General features: G+C 34.2%; 1 protein-coding gene across 1 annotated transcript; it reads right to left on the reverse strand.

Annotated features, from left to right (window-relative positions):
- Nucleotides 1-3330: 3330 nt before the first annotated feature.
- On the reverse strand, nt 3331-7013 carry LOC146163314 (phospholipid phosphatase 5-like). Its single transcript, XM_083381627.1, has 6 exons — nt 6673-7013; nt 5876-5984; nt 5267-5442; nt 4657-4775; nt 4167-4337; nt 3331-3557 (listed from the first exon to the last, which is right to left on the reverse strand). The coding sequence occupies exons 1-6, from the start codon at nt 6753-6755 to the stop codon at nt 3334-3336; spliced, it is 882 nt and encodes a 293-aa protein (XP_083237753.1). The 5' UTR covers nt 6756-7013; the 3' UTR covers nt 3331-3333.
- Nucleotides 7014-23371: the final 16358 nt, after the last annotated feature.

Here is a 23371-nt window from a genome sequence, read left to right on the forward strand (position 1 = left end):
TCCTCGATTATAACATCAGCAAACTTTTCCGTTCCTTTAACTGTGATAACAATTTTGGTCAACTGCCAAGTTTCTATATTTACTTCCAGTCACTTTTTACATTAAAGTTAACTTTCTATGTTGTAACGCTTAAGTAAATTTTGACTTATTTTTGATATTTTTCAACAGTTAACGACGTAACTTTTGATCGTTCGAAAGGCCACACTTTGCGCTAAAAATATCGCTTATCAAGATCACAATATAATACAGAACAATGGGTATCGGCTTAAGTCTTTAAAAAGGTATGGCCCAAATATAAGCATATTTATAAATGCAAACCTAAAAAACATGTGGCACTGTTGACAAATTATATGTATAATATGAAAACATGCTTCGGCCTAATGCCGTATTTACATTTGGCTGGTATTTGGCTTTTAATAAATTAAAATTGTTGCTTATGTTGGAACGTTTTTCTGATTATCATTTTCTTTCTTTATTTTTTTCCTTGCCTTTCTTTTCAAAATGTTCTAAATACGGGTTTGTTTTGTTTATTGTTTAATTTTAGGAATCCCAATTCTTTTCCAGGATTTAGAATAAGAAAGACGAATTAAAAATAAAAAGGGTTTATAAAGGAAAAATCCTGAAAATGTGGTTATAAATAAAGGTTTAATGACTTGTTCAATCTGTCACGTTAAAATAAATGCATTTCGTTTTAATGCTGCTGAAAGGATTTTTGTTAGAATTGATTTTAAACGCAAAAAGCAGATGGGCCAGTGGACCCATTCAAGCGTAGAGATAGGAGGGTATTTTTAGATTGTCTGCCGTAAAAAACTCAAGGTATATGGACATTAATAAAGTTCTCTTGGAATTTGCTGTTTTTTGCAACAGTAGTATAGTTTTAGATAACTGCACGTCTAAAGCTTCTTGGGGACCTGTGTCACGGTAAATGTAGAAAAAAAACTAAAACTAAATAACGAACTTTCAAAGTTTTTGGGTCTCTTCGCAAAACTGATCTTCAAACCCTTGGCAAAAGCTGAAACACGTAGATACCGTTTTCTAAGTTTTAACTGGTAAAAACGCATTTGTTAAACAAGATGTAATATAAAATGTAGCTTTAGCCATATTTTGTAAACACACGTTTGCTTTTATTTTATTTAGGCAAATATACCCGCTTTAACCGAAATTGACGTCAGCCCACGAAAAAAATTATAAACACACACAGTTTTTTAAGAAACAATTTGGATTTAATAAGCATGTAAATTATTCCACTCGTTTTTGCAACTACGCATTTTTGAATTAATCAGACATTCCCATTTTTTCACAATAAATTATAAAATACAGATGCCAGAATTATCGCAACATCGCTTAATGGCAAACAAACTTACATATTTTTACATCTGACAAAAGATGAAATTAGATAAAGCTTGCAGCAAGGCGTCACGCCAATGACAAGAAAGTGCAAACTATAAATTATTGTAATACGAAAATTGCACTTGCGGACTAACACGGTGAAAAATAACACGTTGGCTTAAAACTCTGAAAATTCTCACGTTTTAAAATTATGTACAGTGCGGACTTACAGAACAAAAATATATTTTGATATTTTACGAACTTTGAAAATAGAACTAGGCTTTAACTAATGATCACGATATACCACTGGGCATAAGTGGTAGACAACTTTTCTTTGAAGTTTTATTGAATACCGGTATATATTATTTCTTTAAAGAAGATTAGTAAAAAAATGAACATTTTTTGCCACATCCAACATAATGTTATTTGCACCACATCAAATAGCAAAAAGATGGAAACAAAAATAGGAAAAATGCTCTAACATTTAACTTCAACCACAAGTTTAATTCATTATAGAAAAAGAAAAACAGATTAAAAAAGTAGCTTCAGTAAAGACAGTTGAACCCGCTTTTGGGGCAAATAGAGTACAGGCGCTTCTGAGAAAGTATACAGCGTGGGATCGTACTTGTGCTTAATTTACTATTAGTGTAGTTCAGGGGGTCACCAACGACGGCCAGTTGACCAGATCCGGCCAACCGGGTCAATTTATCCGGCAAGCGAGCTGTTTTCTCATTAAAGTTAATCGCATTTGAAACGTCGATTGTAATTCAAAAATAAATGTTCATTAATCTGTGCGGCACTTCATTAGGCTCACTACATTTTTTTGCAGAGTTATTTATATTATAATTAAGTTGATAAAGTTCGACAATTAAAATTAGGCCGACCCGCGATTTTAAACCATAACGTTCTGGCCTGGGAACTTCAGTCTTTAAAAGTTATTTGGCCTTTTATGAGAAAAGTTTAGTGATGTACACTGTCGCACTACGCACCCTACACGCCATTCACAACTAAAACACTAATTAACTCGCCCTCTTTTTGGTATAAAAAAGAAAAATAAGGAACAACATTGGCAAAAAATCAACAAATTTAAACTAAGACGTGACACCTCGTATTTAAAAAAAGAGCTCGCGGGCCGGATGATTTTCACTGGCGGGCCGCATCCCGCCCGTAGGTTGGCGACTCCTGCCCTAAAGTATAATACATTGCTATATAAAAAACAACTTCAAATTCGACATAAATACCAAATCTGAGTCAAAAAAATAATTAATTTAGGTCCATAGGAGCTCACATTTTTCCTTCACAAAAAAATTTCACATAAGTGATGCGAGAATTTGAATTTTCAAACGATATCAATTTGTTGGCAGACCTTAATTTAAATTTGCTATACACACTTATTTATAAGCGAGTATTGAATCCGACGGCCGTAAACTTGTATATATAACATGCATTTAAAAAAATATGACTTGCGTTGAACCAAAATTAACTAAAAGACAAAGTTTTGCAGGAAATGGAAACGGGTCAATCGCAATTGCTCCTTTAAACATAACTCATTGCTATCTAAAAATAAACACAGAATCCGACATAAATACTAAACCCGGGCCAAAAAATAATCAATCCAACAATCAAAAGTCAAAAATAGACTAAGCAATGCAAGAACTGGAATTGTTTTTTAAAAACGATAGCAATTACTCCTTAAAACCTAAAACCTTGCTATCGGAATTACCACACAGAATCCGACATAAAAACCAAACCCGAGCGACAAAATAATGACGAATCATTCCAACTCCGACAGAAAAAGCTTCAAGCTACAAATAATTTCAACTTAGACAATTCCTTTTGTCTGGAAAGACTCCCACTCCAAAACGAAAGTTTACTTCAAAGTAATACAAGATTCGCACGAACCGCAAATTGTTTTGCATTTTCGCATGATTGAACGTACGGTTAAAATTTTTTTTTTGTATGGTTAAAATATTTTTTTCGTACGGTTAAAAAATCCGCAGGAGCTCACATGAGCTTCACAGTGGAGCTTGTGGGCAGGAGAGGAGCAGAACTAGGTGAAGATTTAGAAGAAGAAGATGTTGGGAAGAGATCGTGGACGGACTTGGCTCCCTGCATGGTCCTGGGCATTGCGTGGGGTTGGTGCGGGTTTTCGGCGCTCAGGGCAGGGTAATACTGTCGGTAGCACAGGTAGGCGATGGAAAGGCCGAGTAGGGAGCCGACAACCACGTCTAAAGAAAAAAACATTTAAAACTTGTTTTTGTTCATCAAAAAAAAAAAATAAATAAATAAATAAATTCAATATTTTTTTAAGTTTCCCACATGATTTTTTTCACATTTTAGGCCAGGAATACAAGGAGGCTGTGGAAAAGCTTTAAAGTTAACGTATGAAAGGATCAGGCTGATTTTACATACGACCTTAATTTCAAGTATAGTTAGCAAGTAGGCTATGAAAAGGCCCGAAGCGAACCTACAGCCTCGTCTGAAAAACAATTCTGTTAAAAATGTGCTGGTTTTTTAATGCTGGCGTATTCATCGAACATTTCGGGGCAGTCGCACAAGCGATTCAATATCTTCAAACTAACCCAATCGTGATTGTTATGTCTAAAAAGTTGATAAGAACAAAATAGGCTACTAGTTATAGAATTATTGTTTAATAAGTCGCCAGCTACATTTTAAGCACATATAGGTGTAGGTAAGGCATAAAGGCAAAATAACCAGCATGTATAACAAAAAACAGTTACAAAGGAACACAGGTGTCATATGTGGTAACAGTGGCAAAGCCTCATTCTGTACCAGCAGTTTGAGCCTATACACTTAGTTGATTTTTGCTGCGTTACCTTGCCAGTGGTGCATGTAGTCACAGGTGCGACTAACGCCGACCATGGTTGCCAGTAGCAACGGCGAGAGGCTGACCACCATCCGCCAGGTGGCGCCACGTCCCGCCGGTCCAAAGCACTGAAGCTTGCCGGCCATGTAGAAGGCACAGAACCCCAGGCTGACAAAGGCGACTATCGGAAAAAAAAAAAGATTGTGATGTCAGAATTTTGAAAATACAATTCTCCCAAAAATCTAATGCAACTGCAAAATAAAGGAGTAGACAAAAATTCAATTCTTCTCCTTTGCATGTTTTTATATTTTTTTGGCATTATTCATTACAAGTTAGTTTTACATGATTTTCTATTTTTTGACCATCTTGATTAGAAATGATTTCTTCCATTCAAAAAATACATTGAGTAAATTTACTGGAAGTAATTTTTTGACTAGCCTATAGTGTCATTCGAAACACTTTTTTGGTGCGGTAGGTGATAAATGAAGAGCGCTTCTTACATGATGAATGGCCACTTGGAAAGCTCTTTCTTCCTTCTATAACTGCATCCGGTGATCCAAGGCATTTCAAGTTATAAGTGGATGGTTGTCCGTCAGGTGGGTTACCATCTGGATAACATCTATGTGTCAACATATTGGCACAGGTTTAATGAAAGGTTTAGTTAAGCTTTGCTTAGCAAGGCATTCCATAAAGTTTACAAATATTTAACAGCTGTTCTATACTAGGCACAATACAATAGGTTGAAATCCATACTTTTGAAAATAATATTCAATTTTAAACTTTTTCTACATTGGCAGTGGTTGTCAACGGTTAATCGAAGGTATGTGTCACCACGCCCACTATAACAAAACCAAAACCTGTTTCAAAATACACTGAATGCCTCTGGAAAGGTTCTTTCAAAATATTAACATCTCATATTTCATTTAATTAATAAGGAGAACAATTTAACCATGACAGAAAAATTATAATATTATTTGATAATTACATTAAACAAGAAAATTGCCTTTAAACTTTTCACCAAGACTTGCCCCTCTATTAAAAAACTGTCAGAACTGGAGAGATGGCAAAAGTTGTAAAGTTGTACTACAATATTACAAGTAACTTTTGTACCTGAAGTAGAAATCTGGCCTTGGTCTTCCGACTGACAGCTTTATTGCATTCGTGATAATACCATTGAGGCACAGGGCCAGCGACGATGCCAATATTCCTGGCAGGAAATCATTCTTTTTACCTCCGAGAACATCGAATAAAACAATTGTCACAATCGGAGAACACACAGCAACCACCTGAAGTATATGTTAGAGAATTAATTATACATCATTGTAAACAAATATTTGGTTATTTTCGCTATAACCAATTATATTTAGGTAATATGTTTTATAAAATTTTGGTACAGCTTTGGTCATTTTTTTATGAAACAAAAGTGATTTTAACAAAATTTTTTTAGAAAAACAATGTTTTTAAATCAATTAATTATATGTAAACTTTAAATAAATAGTAGCAAAACCAAAAAGCAAATTAATCATTCCAAGATTTTAAGGCATTAAAGAATAAGTTGACCATCTTTATACTCAAGCATTTCATGCAACAAAATGAATTTCCTAGCCAGATATTTATATAAGTGGAATGTTTCAAGTTATGCCAGCATTGTATAAATATACTAAAATTAAAAAAACATTTTTACTACATTTGTAATTATATAATTTCTAGATTTCATACAAACAACTTAGCGGTCGAAACAGTAGTAACAGCAGCATGGGGATTTTTGTAAAGCCACCATTCTTCTGGTTGTATCACTCTAATAAAGGGTTGCTGCCATTCTGTATAACTGCAAAAGAAAATAAACCAGATTTGTTTACTCAAATATACCAGAAAGTGGGTGCACTGCTAGATAAATAGGGGTAACAGATGCACCAAAGCTTATGGTAGACCCCACTGGTCTAATATAAATAGAAAACTGGAGCACATAGTTGATTTTTTCAGAGAAAAAAAAAATTAAGTTAACTTCTTTTCCACAATGAAAATTTATAATTCTATTTTTGCTAAAATAAATTGAAATAATACCTTGTTTCTAACCAATAAATGTAAGTAAAAGGAATTGAAACCTTATCCAGCCATATAAGTCACATAAGTGTCTCATATATAACATAGTTAGAAAAAAAAGGACTTTATGAGTTAATTTAAAAATTTGCAATTATTCAGTCTGCATCTGTGATGGCCAGTGTGCATTTTGTTACAAGTGCACCCAGAGAGTTTTTAAAGCAATTTTTGTGCACTGCACACCACACCTTAATTAGTAAATTGCCACATAAATTTCAAAAAGAAAGGTGGCAGAATTCCCAAAACTCTTTTACAAGTCACAGGTGTGCAAAAAAACTTGATTGAACACCTCAACATTTGGTGTTGTACACACGAGATTTTGACAAAAAGTACAATAAGACGCAGACTTAGCTGGCATGGGCATTGGACAATCATCACAAGACTTACAAAACACGAATTGTAACGATAGTACTTACAAAAATGCTGCCAGGAGACCAACTCTAACGAGAATTTCCAATGAAATGAAAGTAATAGTTTGCCTTCCGAACGACCAAGACATTGTAAAAGCGAATATTAAAGCTGTTTGTGATCCTTCGTATTTGATCCTGATTCTAATTTCTTACAGTGAACAAATCTGTTTTTAAACTATCGTTATGCGCAATTGGTCAAGCTTCTCAAATGAAAAATAGATAAAATGTAGAATGTTTGGAGGACAAGAAGGTAAACAATTGTATTGCCTAAATCCAATGATATTCTATTGATTCATAAAACGGACTATTACAATTTAATTGCATATTATAAGGTAGTTAGTTATAAAAAAAACCCACAAAGTTTAAAATCATGATCCTTTCATACCTGACGTACTTAACTTTATCCACGTATTTAAATTTACTGCAATAACATATTAATTAATTATTATTATTATATGAGAAATTCGCAATCGTATAGTTATACAAAGAAATATCACTTTGTGTAAGTGTACCAGGATTTAACTAATTTGAAATTGCATTCAGTACTGATAAAATAACCAAAGTCGAATTATGAAATAAGATGCCTTAAGGGTTATTCCCCATTGACATAGTTCGGTACAAAGTCCATAGAAATTATACGTGATTTCTATAGAGACTTTGACTGGGATATGTAGTTCTGGTTAATGAGATTTAAACCTCTTTACTCAGGTTAATGAGGAATCAATGAGTTTAAACGCTTTTTTTACTGTAATATAACTTGGTCCTGATTTTGTAATATTTTATATCGAATGCTATGCCTCCTTCGACAACCAACAAAACAGGGGCTACCCCTACTTTGCATAGCTGCGTAAATACTCTTTTTATTTTCATGACGTCTTGTACGCTATGTACGCCGTTAAAATAAACTGTTATAAAATGGCATTTCCAATGGCGCTATGTCAAACTAGTGATGACTATAAACTTTCTTGAAGGTTTGCAATAAACTGTATAATTCGACGAACAACCAGGCATTTTGTAATGCTTTCCTAACAAAATCAAACACCTATCGTATTTTGGAACAGAACTTGATTATAGTTGGAACAGCTATAGTTTGATTATAATTGTAATGTTCAGCTATAGTTGTAACAAACATACGTGGAAAGGAGAACACAATTAATAGCATGATGTAACATTACAACCCAGCTAACACACAACGTTTTTTCGACGTTCGGATTTTGTTTTTAAACTAAGTAAACGTTGTGGGAATGTGTCCAAACGAACGTTAAGAAAATACGTCGAGGCTGTGTTATCAAAACGTAATGTAAAACGTAGCACTAACGTCAAAATTAACGTTAAGAAAAACCGCAATGCGACCAAATTTCAACGTCATTTGTAACGTACAAACAACGTTGATTACAGACGTCGATCTTAACATGTTTTACATTATTTTGGACGACACTTCGAACGTTTGTTGAACGTTATTTTTTAACGTTGAGACGAACTACAATGAAACAAATTTACAACGTCGCAGGTGAAATGCAAATAACGTTTATTACTGACGTAAAATCTAACATTTTTTAGACCGGTTTAGACGTGTTTTACACGTTTAATTTACGCTGTATATTTAACGTTCCGTAAAACTATAACGCAACCAGCTTAGAACGTCATACGTGACGTAGAATTCACGTTCATTTCTGACGTCACAATTAACTTGTTATAGACAAATTTTAACGTAACTTCAAACGTTTGATTAACGTTCTTTCGTAACGTTGAAACAAACCAAATGCAACTTATTTCAAAACGTCATAAATCACGTACAAAAAACGTTGTTTACTGACGTCAAAACTAACGTCTTTTCAGCCACTTTTGACGTCGTTTAAACGTTTTTTCAATGGTATTCTTTAAAAAAATTGTGGCGCACCACAATGTAACCTGATTATAACGTAAAAGGTGACGTACGAACAAGGTTAATTACTTACTTTGAGGCTCATAACTTGTTTTAGGCTATTTTGTACGTCAGAGCGAACGTTTTGCTAACATTATTTTTAAACTTTGTGACCACCATTGATGTAACTAATTTACAACGTGATACGTAATGTACAATCAACATTAAATTCTGACATCAAAGCTAATTTCTTGGAGACCAGGACGCCATTTTAAGCGTTATAATAACGTAAATTTACCGTTTTGACTAACTACAATGTTATATAATTAAAACGTAAAACGTGACGTAACAACAACGTTACCTTTTGTAACAAGGATAATTTTTTTATGACTATTTTATACACCATTTCTAACGTTTTAATAACGTCATTTCTCAACCTTATTGCAAACCTTAATGTAACCAATTTAGAACGTCATAGGTGACGTACATGCAACGTTAATTACTCACGTCAAAGTAAACTTGATTTCATTTCATACGTTGTCGTGAGAAACCACAATGGATCAAATTTATTAAATCATACGTGACGTACAATCAACGGTGATTTCTGACGTCAAAGCTAACTTATTTAAGACCGTTTTGGATGTAATTTTAAACGTTTTAATAACGTTATTTCTTGACGTTGCGACAAACTAAGATCCAACTAACTGACAACGTCACGCGTGAAGTATAAATGACGTTGAATTCTATAAGGTCAAAGCTAACTTCTTTGACAGCATTTTGGACGTGATTTTAAGCGTTTTAACAACGTTATTTTTTGGTTTGTAACTAACAACAATGCAATCTAATTAGAACTTCACGTGACGTAAAAACTACGGTAAATACTGACATCGAAGCTTACTTGTGTTTAGAATTCGTCATTTTTAACGTTAATATAACGTTATTTTTCAACGTTATTACAATCTTCAATATAACCAATTCAAAACATTATACGTGGCGTATATGCAAAAAGCAATGATAACTGTCGCTGAAGATAACTTATTTGAAACCATTTTAAATGTTATTTTCAAAAGTTCCAATAACTTTATTTCTTGACATTACGAAAAACTAAAACGCGACCAAATTTGCAACATCTTAAATGATCGTAGTCATTTCGAAGGTTACGGCAAACCACAATGCAACCGGATTAAAACGTTAAACGTGACGTATACAACAAGGTATATACCTGACATCGAGGTCAACTTGTTTTAGACTATTTTATACATAAATTAAAACATTTCATTAATATTGTTTAGCGTTGATACAAACGTCAAAGGAACACAATTAAAACGTTAAACGTGAGGTAGAAACAACATCAATTAGCCTACTTACGTTGAAGGTAACTGATTTTAGACGAATTTTCGTGTCATACACAGTTTTTTCGACTGAGCTGAAGTACAATCGAATCAAAATGTCATATGTGTCGTATAAAAAACGTTGTTTACCGACGTCAAAACTAACTTTCCAAGTTTTAATTTTCGTTAAATAGAAATGCTCTCTTTTAAGGAATGCGTCGGGATTATGTAGCCTATGTACAAAATATTTGATTTTTCTGTAATGTGTTTTGATTAACTTTTTTAGAAAATGTAAAGAAGTATACTTAGTTATGCTTACATAAAATAGAGATGTGACTTAATTTAAGATAGCATTTTAGTAAGGGTAGCATTGTCTTTACATGAAACAAATCGCATAAAAAAGTACTTAGCGCAGCGACCGCTATAGACGCAGTTTCCTGGACAGACAAGAATGTCGCTCCCTGCTGCTTTTTTTTCGCGGTTTTCGAACGGCGCGTAAACTCGTGATTGGCCAATATGCGGATGACATCACAGTCCAGTTTGAACATTTGCTATCAGGACATTGGAATTCAAAATAAGTTTGGCAGCTCAGCGCTAGAGTGCTTGTTAGATATTTAGGTTGTTTTCCTTAAACCATGAAGATTAGGGTTACATAAAAAGATTAGGCTTTGTTATCAAATATATTTTCAGGTTAAATAGTCTAAGCTGTATTTGTAGTTTTATTTATAACTTTTATTTTAAGTAGAAAAAAAAATAATTTACTGAATAAATGACTTTAAAGCCTCCACTAATTTTCATCTAACATAGAAAAACAAGCTCTATTACCTCTGTGGGTAATTGCAGGCGCTGGTCTAGAATTCTACCACAGTGCACAATATTTGGGTTAGGGTGCGGGTTAGCATTTTGGATTAGGGTGGGTCAAGTATTTAATAATAGATACAATAATACTTGACCCACCCTCACCCAAACGCTAACTCGCACCCTAACCCAAATATTGTGCGTTGATTTAATCATTGTGGTAGGATTCTAGACCAGCGCCCAATTGCATTCTACGGCGAGTGAACACCCAAATTTTTTAGACAATTTTAATGCAAATCTTGATCTTTGTATCATGCCAGCGTAAATACCTTGGGTGTGCATAAAACGCCAAATGAACACTTGAAAATTTATTACTGAAGATCTCGACTAAAGGCTTGATTAAAAGTTCAAGGTGGGATTTGAAGAAGGGTACACGTTAAAGATATTCCTCATGAACTTGGCTGCTCATCAATATTTACAGGTAAATTAGTGATTAATATTTTCAAGATTTTTGTTAATTATTATATTTATTTGACTCTTACTGTTTTGTTTTATGCTTGCAATTGCCCTAGATGCTAACAACAAAGACTTTAAAATGTATCCTGGCTGCGTTTAAATTTCTTTATTTGGGCAGCAATTTTTTTCAAAACCTACCAGTGATAGTTATATAATGTCACCACAATTTTAATTTTATATATTTCTGACCAGTCTGCATTCTGTGGACCAGAAGCTACACAGCACAAAACGCTATCACACAATAAGTAAAGGCAAAATAAACATAATATGACAGAATTATTGGGAAAAAATTATACCATAGACTAGTACTAAGAATGGTCTATATTTTTTTAATATAAAAACAAAGTTTAAAACTTGTAAAAAACACTAATATTCATTATTAAATGTTATTAATTGGCAAAAAAATGAGATAAAAATTCTTGATACTAAATTTTACCAAACAAATTCAGGTTGCACAAGAAAATACATTAACAGTGATATAAAATTTCTGTGCTTGGTTAAATTAGTAAATGGCACATCTAAATTTTGAAACTATGGTTGAATTGTGTTAGGATTCCAAACGTCTGGATCATAATATTACCAATAGTGAGAACAATTAATCACAAAACACTTTGCTGACATGATAAAAAAATCAAAAGCATTAAATAACTATCAGGTTATTTTAAATTTTTTGTTTAAGGCAACCAGTTGGGCATTTATTGTACCATGTAGAAGCACGTGCATCATTGCAATTAGTTTATTTGGCTTTGTTCATTTCGACTTGGTTTCATAAGGTAAATGAAGTTAAAAGTTATGGTTGTAGTCATTAATCACATTTCCCAGTTAATGCAGCTTAAACAGATGAAAGTTGGATGGGGTTTTCCTTAGCTTGACAAACACATGAGCCATTTTTATAAGGTATATATTCCCCTGTTCGACCCTGTAGCCCTAGCAGTCGCTTCCTTATTCCCTAATTTTTATATTATTTGCCAACAGCTCTCTCGATGTATCACACACGCATTCAGATTCGGATTAAACTGATGGATTTTCGTTTTACACCGCTGGATTTGTATTGTTCTTATTTTTTCAATATGTTGTTGTTGTTAACGTTACTTTCCTGTTTTAATGTGCATTGTTTTACACATAGTCTGTGAAATGCAAAACTTTTTAAATTTTGTCTTTTAGACTGTGTTAGTGTAATAGAGCAATTTAAGTAACACTATAAAATTCGTGTGTTTTGCAGGTCCACAGACCAATTTTCTCAGTTTTCTTGTCTTTTTTACAGTTCTTTATTGTCAACATTTTTATACTGCCGTGTTTGTTTTACTTAATACTATATTATTTCTATATTTTCCTGGATGGTAATTGTTTAGAAGATTTAGTAAGAATTTGCAAGTGTAAATAATTACAGTCAGATATGTCACAACAAGTATAAGTGTTTTTAAAGTTCAAAAAAATCATTATTATGTTTCTTTTTTGCGCATTATACCGTAGTTGCGAACGTAATTTGTAACTTCATTGCAAACGTAATTTGTAGGGCATGGAGTCCAAACTATTACGCAAACATAACAATGTGAACGCTTTCAATAACCTAGTTTTACAACGTAGTTTCCAACGTCGCATGAACTTTGTCCGGATCACACATTTTTACGTAAAAATAACGTCTGTGATAAACTTATAAATAACGTCGCTGAACATCGTAATTTGCAACGTCCAATCTACGTCGTCTGGAATAGACACTTCTACGTAAAAACAACGTTCATGATAAACGTATAAATAACGTAGTTGCACAACGTCGCATCTAGGTCGTAAAGTGTCGACGCTTTTACGTGAAAATAACGTTCATGATAAACGTATAAATAACGTCGCTGAACATCGTAATTTGCAACGTCTAATCTACGTCGTCTGGAGTAGACACTTCTACGTAAAAATAACGTTTATGATAAACGTATAAATAACGTAGTTGTACAACGTCGCATCTAGGTCGTAAAGTGTCGACGCTTTTACGTAGAAATAACGTTGGTTGCAACGTCTTATCGACCAAACTTAAACCAAAAATCTACGTCGCTGCGACGTCAAATTGTTAGCTGGGAAAATACTCAATTACAATTTTGCAAAACCAGAAGTGTGCAACATTTTTTTATTACCAAACAAACTTACTCTATGAAAACTTATTGATGAACACAACTATCTTATAAACTTATACGATTTATGAGATGATATCACATTTGGTAAAGTGAAAATCTAATAAAAGTTCTCTTGCCCAACTCAGCTAGAAAACTAGCGTTTTGTTACCGAAAAATTGGTTGTGTAGGATTGCAAAACATCTTAACTATAACTGTTTTGTTATTATGGTCAGTTAGTCAAACACTGTTATTGTTTTATATAGCCTATATGCACGGTCATATGAGTTATTGACTATATATAGACGAGATTTACAGAGTTGCAATATTTTCAGAAGCTGTTGGATAGCATATAAGCTATTTATATTATATTGGAGAAATCGCCATTGAAAATCAAAAGCGCACATAGGCAAAGACACTCAGTCAACACTTTAGGTTCGAAACTTTGGAGAACAATAGAGAAATTACGTCAGGAACTGATTTCTCTCTAACGAGCAATTCACATTGAAGCCTATGACTCTAAAAGTAAATACAGCGTCGGCCTATACACTGTGCGAGAAATTACACAATGGCGGTCACAGAACGACAACTGGAATTGAAACCTAATCTCACAGTAGCCTATGACGTGCTGGCCGAAAGCTATACAGATTTTTCTAACTGCTGAGCCAACATATTAAGTTGTGATATTTATGTGTTTTTATTCACGGGTGAAAGTTCCCGAAGACATGATGTAGGTTAAATATCAACGTAACGAACTATTAACAAATTAACGTGAATTCATTTGAGAAGAAAAACTTCAGGTCATCAGATTAAAATAAAAAAAATACACCATCGTTAAACAGTGTTGTTTTACATAAAATGTCAAACTGTAAAACAACAACAAATTAAAACTTAATAACAACAACAACAACAACAACAACAACAACAACAAAAATAGACATATTATATTAGACCACATATTTAAAAATATGCTACAGGCGACAAACCTAAACCAAAAATTCAACATTTAATTTTATAACAGCAATTGGAATTCACGTAAGGCTTAAATTGGAGTTGAACGAATTCAGTTTAAATTTGAAAAATTAATGTCAGACTTTTGAAACTGTTACAAAGTAACGATGGTATCACGGCAATACGAGCCATAACTGTTGAACCAGGAAAATAAAAGAAGTAATAGCAAGTAGTTTTGCTTTTTAAAATAGTTGTATTTTTGACAGGGTTAGAAACTGGTGGTAGCGTATATTACACAACTGTTAAACAAGAGACGAGTCGGTACAGTAAATAAAAGGCCCATAACGTGTATATTTAATCTGTTGGTGTTTTGAATCCAAAAGCCCGAATAATGATTATCACGAGTTGGGGCCTATTTTAAACCAGGCGTAACTTCTGGCGGTTAATTTGTTCGCAAAACGTCGGTTTTCGACGCTCTTTTGTATAATTCGAATCTCCAGGGAGCCCCTCACATAACAGGTTTTCCCCTTGCACACATACATAATTTCGTGAAAATCCTTTTAGTATTTCGTGCGTGTGGGAAATAATTTATATTTTTTTATATAATATGCAAAGCAATAAAAGCAATATTTAGATACGAATAATATAGAGATTATAATATACAACTTATTTTTCAAATTGTTTAGAATTTTGGGCGGCATCACTGGTTTAACGCGAAGCAATTTAATGTCTACAACAACAGTATTTCTCCTGACTAATAAACGTGCATCTGAGAAACAGTTCACAAAAAACAGAGCGATATATTTTAGAGTTAGACCGCGGCCGCATATATTGGCTCCAACTCAACGTTTTCCTGTTCCACTACGTTGTTGCCTGATTCACCGAATTCGCAATGCCTTCTGTCCTGTGAACCTCTGTCAGGCACTTTGGGACTGTCAACTTGTTGTTTAAGGGTGTCACCTTCACCAGAATATTTTTATGTTTGCTTTCACAAAATAACATTGCCAACATGTGGTTGAAGTCAGTCTTTTTTTTTAGATTTTTTTAAATTAAATTGGAATAAAATTAGAATTTTTTAGTTTTTCCAAACTAGATTTAAATTATAATTAACCAATTCGTGATAACTAGACATTGAAAAAATAATTTCAACTAGACATAGATGTGTGTGTATCTTTCATTGAATTCCAACTAGAATTACATTTAATTAATTCACAAACAATGGCAAATATTTCAGTGCTCTAATGTTCCTATTGTTTTCTTTGCACATTATTATTGGTCGCCAAACTGTAAAATTCCCATACAAGGCGTTCCGACCAAACACTATTAATTCAATTTTTTGTTACGACAGACTAAAACTGCATTTTTAGTAAAATTGAAAATAGATTAGAACTAAAATTTCAACTAAAATTGTGAATAATCCACATGCTAAATTTGAAATAACATTAGTCGCATTTTCTCTAGTTCAATGAATTGGACAGCTAGAATAAACAAGTTGTCCATGGCTGGCATTTTCACAACGGGGGCAAAATGAATTGGTTATAGTTTGTTAAAAATAATACCCTTAAAAAATGATTTACTGCATTTCTTACCTGCGCCTTCTTTGGTGGAGCAGAATAATCTTATTTTTTTCGAAATATTCCTGAAAAAAAAAACGTACAATTTTATAGTCAATGCTTCATCGGCATTTAAAGCAGGCCTGGAAATATTGTTTTGCTGGAATCCATAAATGACATCATCATATCCCTTGAAAAAGTGAACAATGAGAGTGTAGTCATTTATGATACATCGATAGAGGGAAAGTGCGTTACAATGAAGCAGGGTTGGGTAGACGGGAACCTATTATATAATGGATTTTAATTTCATTGACTTCCTCAAGCGCAGGGTTGCCATTCGCCTGAATTTTTCCATAGATATCAGGAATTAAAAACTTTACACGCGCGAAATAATTTTTTACTTGAACAATCAAGTTTAGGACAAAACAGAACAAAAGGTTGTTTCCTTTCAATAAACTGAAGCACACAATATTTCCATAGTACATGTTATGTGCGAAAAACGGGTGGTGATTAAATATGCGGTATATTCGTAGGGAATTTTGACGATTGAAGTGTTAACCCTACACCGGTGTTCTGTCTAAGGCGTTGGTCACAGCCTTTTTAACTTGCGAAACCCCCCAGAAAACATAGCAAGGGGGTTAAACCAGGGCTGTGGAGTCGGTTAAAAAAAAAAAAGTCCAACTCCTGTCAAAAACATTATACCATTTTCCGAGTCCGACTCTGGCCAAATGGACTATTTCGCCAAATCCCGAGTCGGCTCAGACGCTACAGCTAGCATTTCATCCTTTTATGTAACTAAAATAACGTGGATATTCAGCAATTCACTCATAGGTGTGTCATATAGTTGGTCCACTCACAAAACGTGGTTGCAAAATAGTGCACCTATGTTAATCAACCTTTGCAATTTACAGTTTGCTGCCTTGTTAGTTTTAAAATTTAGTAATGCGCGTGAGTACGTCGGAGTTGGTACTCAGGCAGTTTTGTATGTATTCTTAATCAACAAGATTAAAACAGCACCCATCGACTGCTTACCATCAAGGACTCACATTTTGTTATTTTAATAAACATTCTAAAGCCATATTATTTGATCAAATCGACAGATCGCTATTCCTAAAGGTTTCGGCAATACCTCATGCAATCATCAGTGTAAAAACTTAAGAGACGATAAAAGCGATAAAACATAAAAATAAACAAGGAAAAAGTAACGGGAAAACGGCGACGTTATACAATATTTTATCACTTCTTGTTAACTTGAATATTTAGACTAATGATGGTATAAGGATTGCCTAAACTTTTGTGAAAAGCAAAATGTCGGTTTGATCAAATAATATGGCTTTTGTATTTTTATTAAAATAACATAAATGCTTGTCGAATGCTAATATAAACAAAATAAAAATTAAACTGTCATAAAAGTTTACAAAGCTGACTATATATTTTGTTGTTGTTTGTTAGAATAGCCAATAGCTTTATTAATAGCCAATCGTCGACTATATTGTCTTTTAAGGCCGCGTTTCAGTTTCAATAATGAAACAAGTCGTTGGTCAGAATAAATGACGCGCCGTGGTTTGGTGATCTGGTTTGAAGCAGTGTTAGAGCAAGACAATTCCAAGTCAAGACCTTGTTATCCAAATTGCACGTTCCCGTCCGATTATGAATAGCCCACATAAAAATACCAAACAGGCAATATACAGCAAACAAATTTTTTTTGTGCAAAAACTAGGATAAATATCCAAACATTTATAAAAAAATTGCCTTAATTAAAACACTTCATTTCACCCAAGTCAGTTAAAACAGGGTTCCCAAACCTTTTTGGACCACGAACCACTATTTGCGAATCTGTTTTTTTAAGGACCGCAATACAAAGAAATAAATAAAACCGAATTTTATTTATTTACAAAACTGACAACATCAATTGGACGGATGCCATTGATTATTTCTGCTTCGTTTCACTAACTTTTGCAGAGGAAAACGGTTGGAATGATCTCAACAAAACCGCTTCCTAATGGCGATAAGAAAATATAATTACGTCATAGACGAGGAATAAGAGATTTTCTCGTAAACAACTTTTTGACTACAACGAAGGCGCAACGAGTAAGATTTACGATACTGGATAGCAAAAGCTTTCGGAATCATTAAGTTGTGAATAACTGCGGCAATTATCTTTAAAAAGGGTACGTATAGTGCACAACGTATATCTGTGAGTTTTTAATTTCTTGTCATATCGCCACAGGCCACCTGTGCGGTCGTCGCGTACCACCAATGGTCCGCGTACCACAGTTTGGGAAACCCTGGTCTAGAAGACCCTAATCGGGTCATGGCATTTTGATCAAGACTTTAATCAAGTCAAGTAATTTGAAAACAATGACTTAAGTGAGCTTGTCTTTACTTAAATGCACTGAAGTCTCTGTATTTAAATCACTTGTTTGAGGTAAGTTGTGTGGGCAAAATGACTCATTACAACACTGGTTCGAGGCAACGAACCTTTACACACAATGAGACGACTCACTTTCTATAAGCGACGGAAACAGCAAGCAGAGTAACAACTAGGGCTGAAAGAGGAAGAGCAATTGAGATGGCCAAGTCGGCAGAGCTTTGTCTTTCCTGTGTTGCTGGAGCATTGTAATTCGTGGAGGATTTCGGTGTAGCAAGAAACACAAGTAATAATCAAAAACAAAACTTTACAGTGGAGTTTAATGTAATTTAGATTTCTGAGATTTAAAAACTTCCTATTATTCGGGATGTCCCGATAATATCGGATTGGAGCCGATACCAAGTGGTATTATCGGCACTCTTTCGATACCAGCGTGGTATAGGTACCGAGTCGATACCAATTTAATATAGGTATTAATATAGGTATCCAATTTAATACCAGCCACGATTTGAAATCAAATTCTACAACTTCTATAGTACCTTAAAAGGTATTTCATTTAAATATTAGAAGGTTAACAGATAAAGGTAATTTAATTCTTCATCAAAAGCAAAGTTTGTCCTAATAACTTGCATAAATTAATCGACCGATTCGGTGAGTCTGCGATGGCTTCCGGTGTATTAATGGAAATCAATCGTAAGCACGCTGAAGTAAATTTTAACTTTAAAACAAAAATAAAAATGCCTTTGGAAGTTTTGGGTACGTCTAATCGTCTATGTTTAATAGGATAATAACGTTATTCGGTATCAGAGAGTATCGCGATACTCTTAGACCAAAATATCAGCTATTGGTATCGATATAAGAAGTCGGAAAATTAGAATCAGATATCCATGTAGTTGTCACCCACCTGGGCCAGCAACCTGATCTTTACTACGGTATGTTATTTAAGCACATTGACTTACTTTTGCGTTTCATGGTTTCTTGTGTGATCTTGTCGTTTCCTCCTGCCTCTTTTGGTTTCACTTCGTCTTTTTCGTTGTAGTGGAAACTAATGACAGTGGGTCTGATTGGAACAACCGGGAATGCTAGATAAACAAAACATAGTACTTTCTAAATAGCCTATTTGTTTTCAATATGAGGCCCTTCAGAAATTATAGGTGTTCTTTAAACATCGTCGGTACGGTTTCCTGGAGATACAATTTCCTTAAACTGATAATAGGTGGCTTAAAGCAGGAATGTCCAACTAAAATATGCCGACGTGCCAAATTTTATCTAATAACTTGTCCCGTGCCAAAGTTTAGCAACTATTTTTTGGTAATATTAAAAGCGCTTTTATACAAAAAATAAAAACTGTATGTATATAGTTTTATAATATCGGAAGTAATTGTTTGTTGTCGTAATTGCGGGGTTTGTTCTGTATTGTGAATAACAATGACAATCGGCTGCATAACAAATTAGGTTTTTTGACTATTGGCTGTATTCTTTGGGGGCTTGCGTGCCATTTTTTATTAGGTCGCGTGCCACATTTGGCACGAGTGCCTCATGTTGGACACCCCTGGATTTAACCTATCTTAATCCTTATCCTTGCATTAGACCGCCCTATTATAAATTACTGTTTCTCTATATAATATAGAAGGTGATTAATAGCAGAAGTACAATTTAACTTAGTTTCAGCCGTAAAGTGACGCTAAGAAAGTGTTACCTGATGTCGTTGCTTGCTCCGGACATACGATTCCTAACGTCAAGACGCAACCCCAAGTTAATTGATCATAATCTCCTATAACACGCCGATACCGAAGAGCGGATGTCAAACTAGCAAGGCAGAGCATGGACAGCGCTAACTTCAACACTTTAACGTACAACATCGCACGGTATTACAATTAGGTGAAAATCTATTAAAAAAACTGTATTATTTGTAACGTGACGTCGCATTTCTGCATGCATCCAACGTTTTACGTCCCTACATAGGAATAATTTTATATCAAAGCTTAGATGCAATAAGGAGCCAGCAATGAAAATACATTTGGTGAAGTTAACTCTTAAGGTACGTACCGTACACTCAGTGTTGTAATCAAATTAGTCAATTGACTGAAGTGCACTTAAGTCAATGACTTGAGTCATTTTGGCAAAATGACAAGTCATTTGGGCAAAATATGTTGACTTGGTTATTCGGACAAATTACTTAGGTTGAATGAAAGTGTTTTCATCCAGCACTTTTTTATAGATAGGGTAATTTGTCCCACTGTTTGCACATCAAACAATTTGCTTACTCTATTTGGCGTTTTTTGATATTTTTAAGTTAAGTTACTGCTCATAATCGGCGTAGGAATTGACTCGGAAATTGACTTGCTCTAATTATGACTTGACTGGGACTTGACTTGTGATTTATTCAAAAAGACTTGACCTCGACTGACGTTATTTTACAAACGAGAAGACTGGAACTTAAGTATTTTTTTATTTTAAATTACTTGTTAACAACACGACTACACCCGACCTATTTGCAGCGATATTTTGCGTAAATCAAACACAAGCCGTTCTATAACATAATAGATGATAGTTGATCAAAGCAGAGTACCAATCGCTCGGTAAATGTCAAGTGTTTATAATACAATCAAACAGAAATATAATACAATCAAATAGAAAATGTCATGTTAAACACTACACTGTTATACCTGCTTTGGTAAACGATTCCCAAAGAATATGGTATGCTATGTTGAAAATAAGTAAAGTGTTATTAAGTTCAAAATGATACCTACTTCTGTATTGGCTTCGATATTCTTATTACGTCCTACTTCAACCTCAAACCATTATGCTCCAAAATATGGCATATATTGCCCTTCTTATTAATACGAGTATTCATAGCTTATGGCAACGGCACCATCTACCACTGGCAACTATGCAAGTGCAAAAATACAGCCTTTAAACCCTGGTTATTAAATCTGAAACCTTGTTTTTAAATTTCTGTTCAACCAACATGTATGTGCTCGGAAAAAGGTTTTCTTTTGTTTTAAAATCATGGATTTTACAACAAATTTACACGGCAAGACAATCGAATATAATATTTGTATTTTGAAGACGTTTATTTAAGGTTCATTCTAAAAGGCTGTACCGTTCATTCTAAAAGGCTGTACCGTAAAACCAAAAATGCACTATGATCCTCGTTTTCTAAGTTTATTCATACCACCACTTGTGCGTAAATGCTATTGAGTTTATATAGGACCTGAACACAACACTAAATGTTATTGAAACGCTAAATATTTGATAGCCATGCACAAACATCAATTCTCATCCTGCAAAAACAGTAATGCAAGAGCCTATAAAAGCTCACAATCTCAACATTGGAATAATCTACATCTTATCAAAGGCTGTTCAACGATGGCGAATAATTTATGAAACTTTCATGCACATTAGTAAGTCACAATGCGGAAGTTTCGGTATACACTTGATTCCTATTGTTACATAGATTAGTTGGCGGTCGGTTTCGAAACTTCTTGCTTTATTTAGCGATGTTAAGCATAGCAGAATGCATTGAGGGCACATTCTGTTACAGAAATGGTGGCAAGCGAATTTAATTAGATTTAAATAGGTTAAGATTTTTATCTCGAGTGGGTAAGAACGAAATAGCGCCACCCATCAATAAAAAAAAAATTCGCGCAACGCTTAGGCGGAAAACAAAAAAAATAGAGTCATTAAAAGTAATTGAGGACTGCAATACCTAATCCTAATGCCTATATGTGTACATTATTAAATGCAATACTTCACACATAAAGGAAGATTTTGCGCTTTTCTGTTATTGTAAGTCAAACACTCGGTTTTATTTCGTTTTGGACGCAGAAAACAACGCCAAGTTGCGAAAATTAGTACAAACATTTGGGTTGTTATAATTCAATTAAGCGCCGCTCCAGCTGCAAAAGTTTGGATTTTCCCTTATATTTATATTTGTCATCATTACCATCTGTCATTTGACTGGAATTATAAGTTAAGCTTGACAACTTAAAAACAATATTAAAAAAAATATTATTATAATACACAATACAAAATAGAATCAAACAGTATTAGCAAGTTATTAATATACTAATCGGTTGATCGGATTGTTGTTTGGCAGAACTTTTCTTTCAAACTAGTTTTTAAATGGCAGCCATACTTGTTTGTAGCAAAATTGTAAGTAGGCCTAAATGATTATGACGTTCTTTAAATACGCGGATCATCGAACGCCATCAGTGCTGTTTATGAATACCAGTCGAACAGCTAATAGCTTGACATGTTGCCTCTTATGAAATCTCATATGTTTACAGCAATGAAACCTGAACACACATATGTGTGTTTACAACTGAAATCTAGCCCTTCTGAAGCTGCTTTTTGATCAACGATTAGCTTCAGATGGGCTAGATTTCAGTTGTTAATACACATATGTGTGTTCAGGTTTCATTGGATAATAATATGGTACTGTGAATCCCCTTCAATTTAAGTTGCTTGTACTAACTGATTGAGCAAGCATTGGCGTATGGTTGTTTCTCGACTCGTTCCCTAGGCTCAGTTGGTAGAGCGACGGTCCCGCCTTGACCGGAGGTCGTGAGTTCGAACCTCACTGCAGGCTAGTTTTTCTCAAGCTTGCATCATTGATCGACAGATTCGGTGAAGAGTCTGCAATGGCTTTCGGTGTTTACAGCAAACGTTAATTAAAAATAAATGAAAATTAAGTACGCCGTTAGATGCACAAAGTGCTATAAAACGCTACGTTGCTCGCAAACGGTATCTGAAACGAATATATCGCTTTTGTTTCATATCGGTTACGATTTAACGATCGTAATATCGGACGAGTGCCCATGGTCACCGGGCATCCATAATCTTTGATATACTTTCGCAAACGTAGATTATTAAGAACTTTGAGTAACAGCACTCGTATTTCATAAAAAAACAAACGTTCAACAGTAAGAATTTTTTGTATTTTTTTTCTCACATTAGGTGTTTCTTGTTATTCTTCTATTTTCCTCTGATTGCTATTATCCCTCACGCTTTGCCTAAAGGCGCCGTGCTTTTTTCTTCGATGATGATATAGTAGTCTTGCAGTCTTGTGTTAACTTGTCATTTGATCAGCATTTTAAAGTAAGCTGCAGCTTTTAGGTTTAACAGTAACTGTTTGTTTAGTAAAGAGTATTCGTTTTGGTAAGAAGCTTTTATGAACTTCTACTCAAGGTCATAAACGTATATCATCAGGTAAG

This window comes from Ascidiella aspersa, chromosome 2 (assembly GCF_963924565.1).
Source record: "Ascidiella aspersa chromosome 2, kaAscAspe10.2, whole genome shotgun sequence".
NCBI lineage: Eukaryota > Metazoa > Chordata > Ascidiacea > Phlebobranchia > Ascidiidae > Ascidiella > Ascidiella aspersa.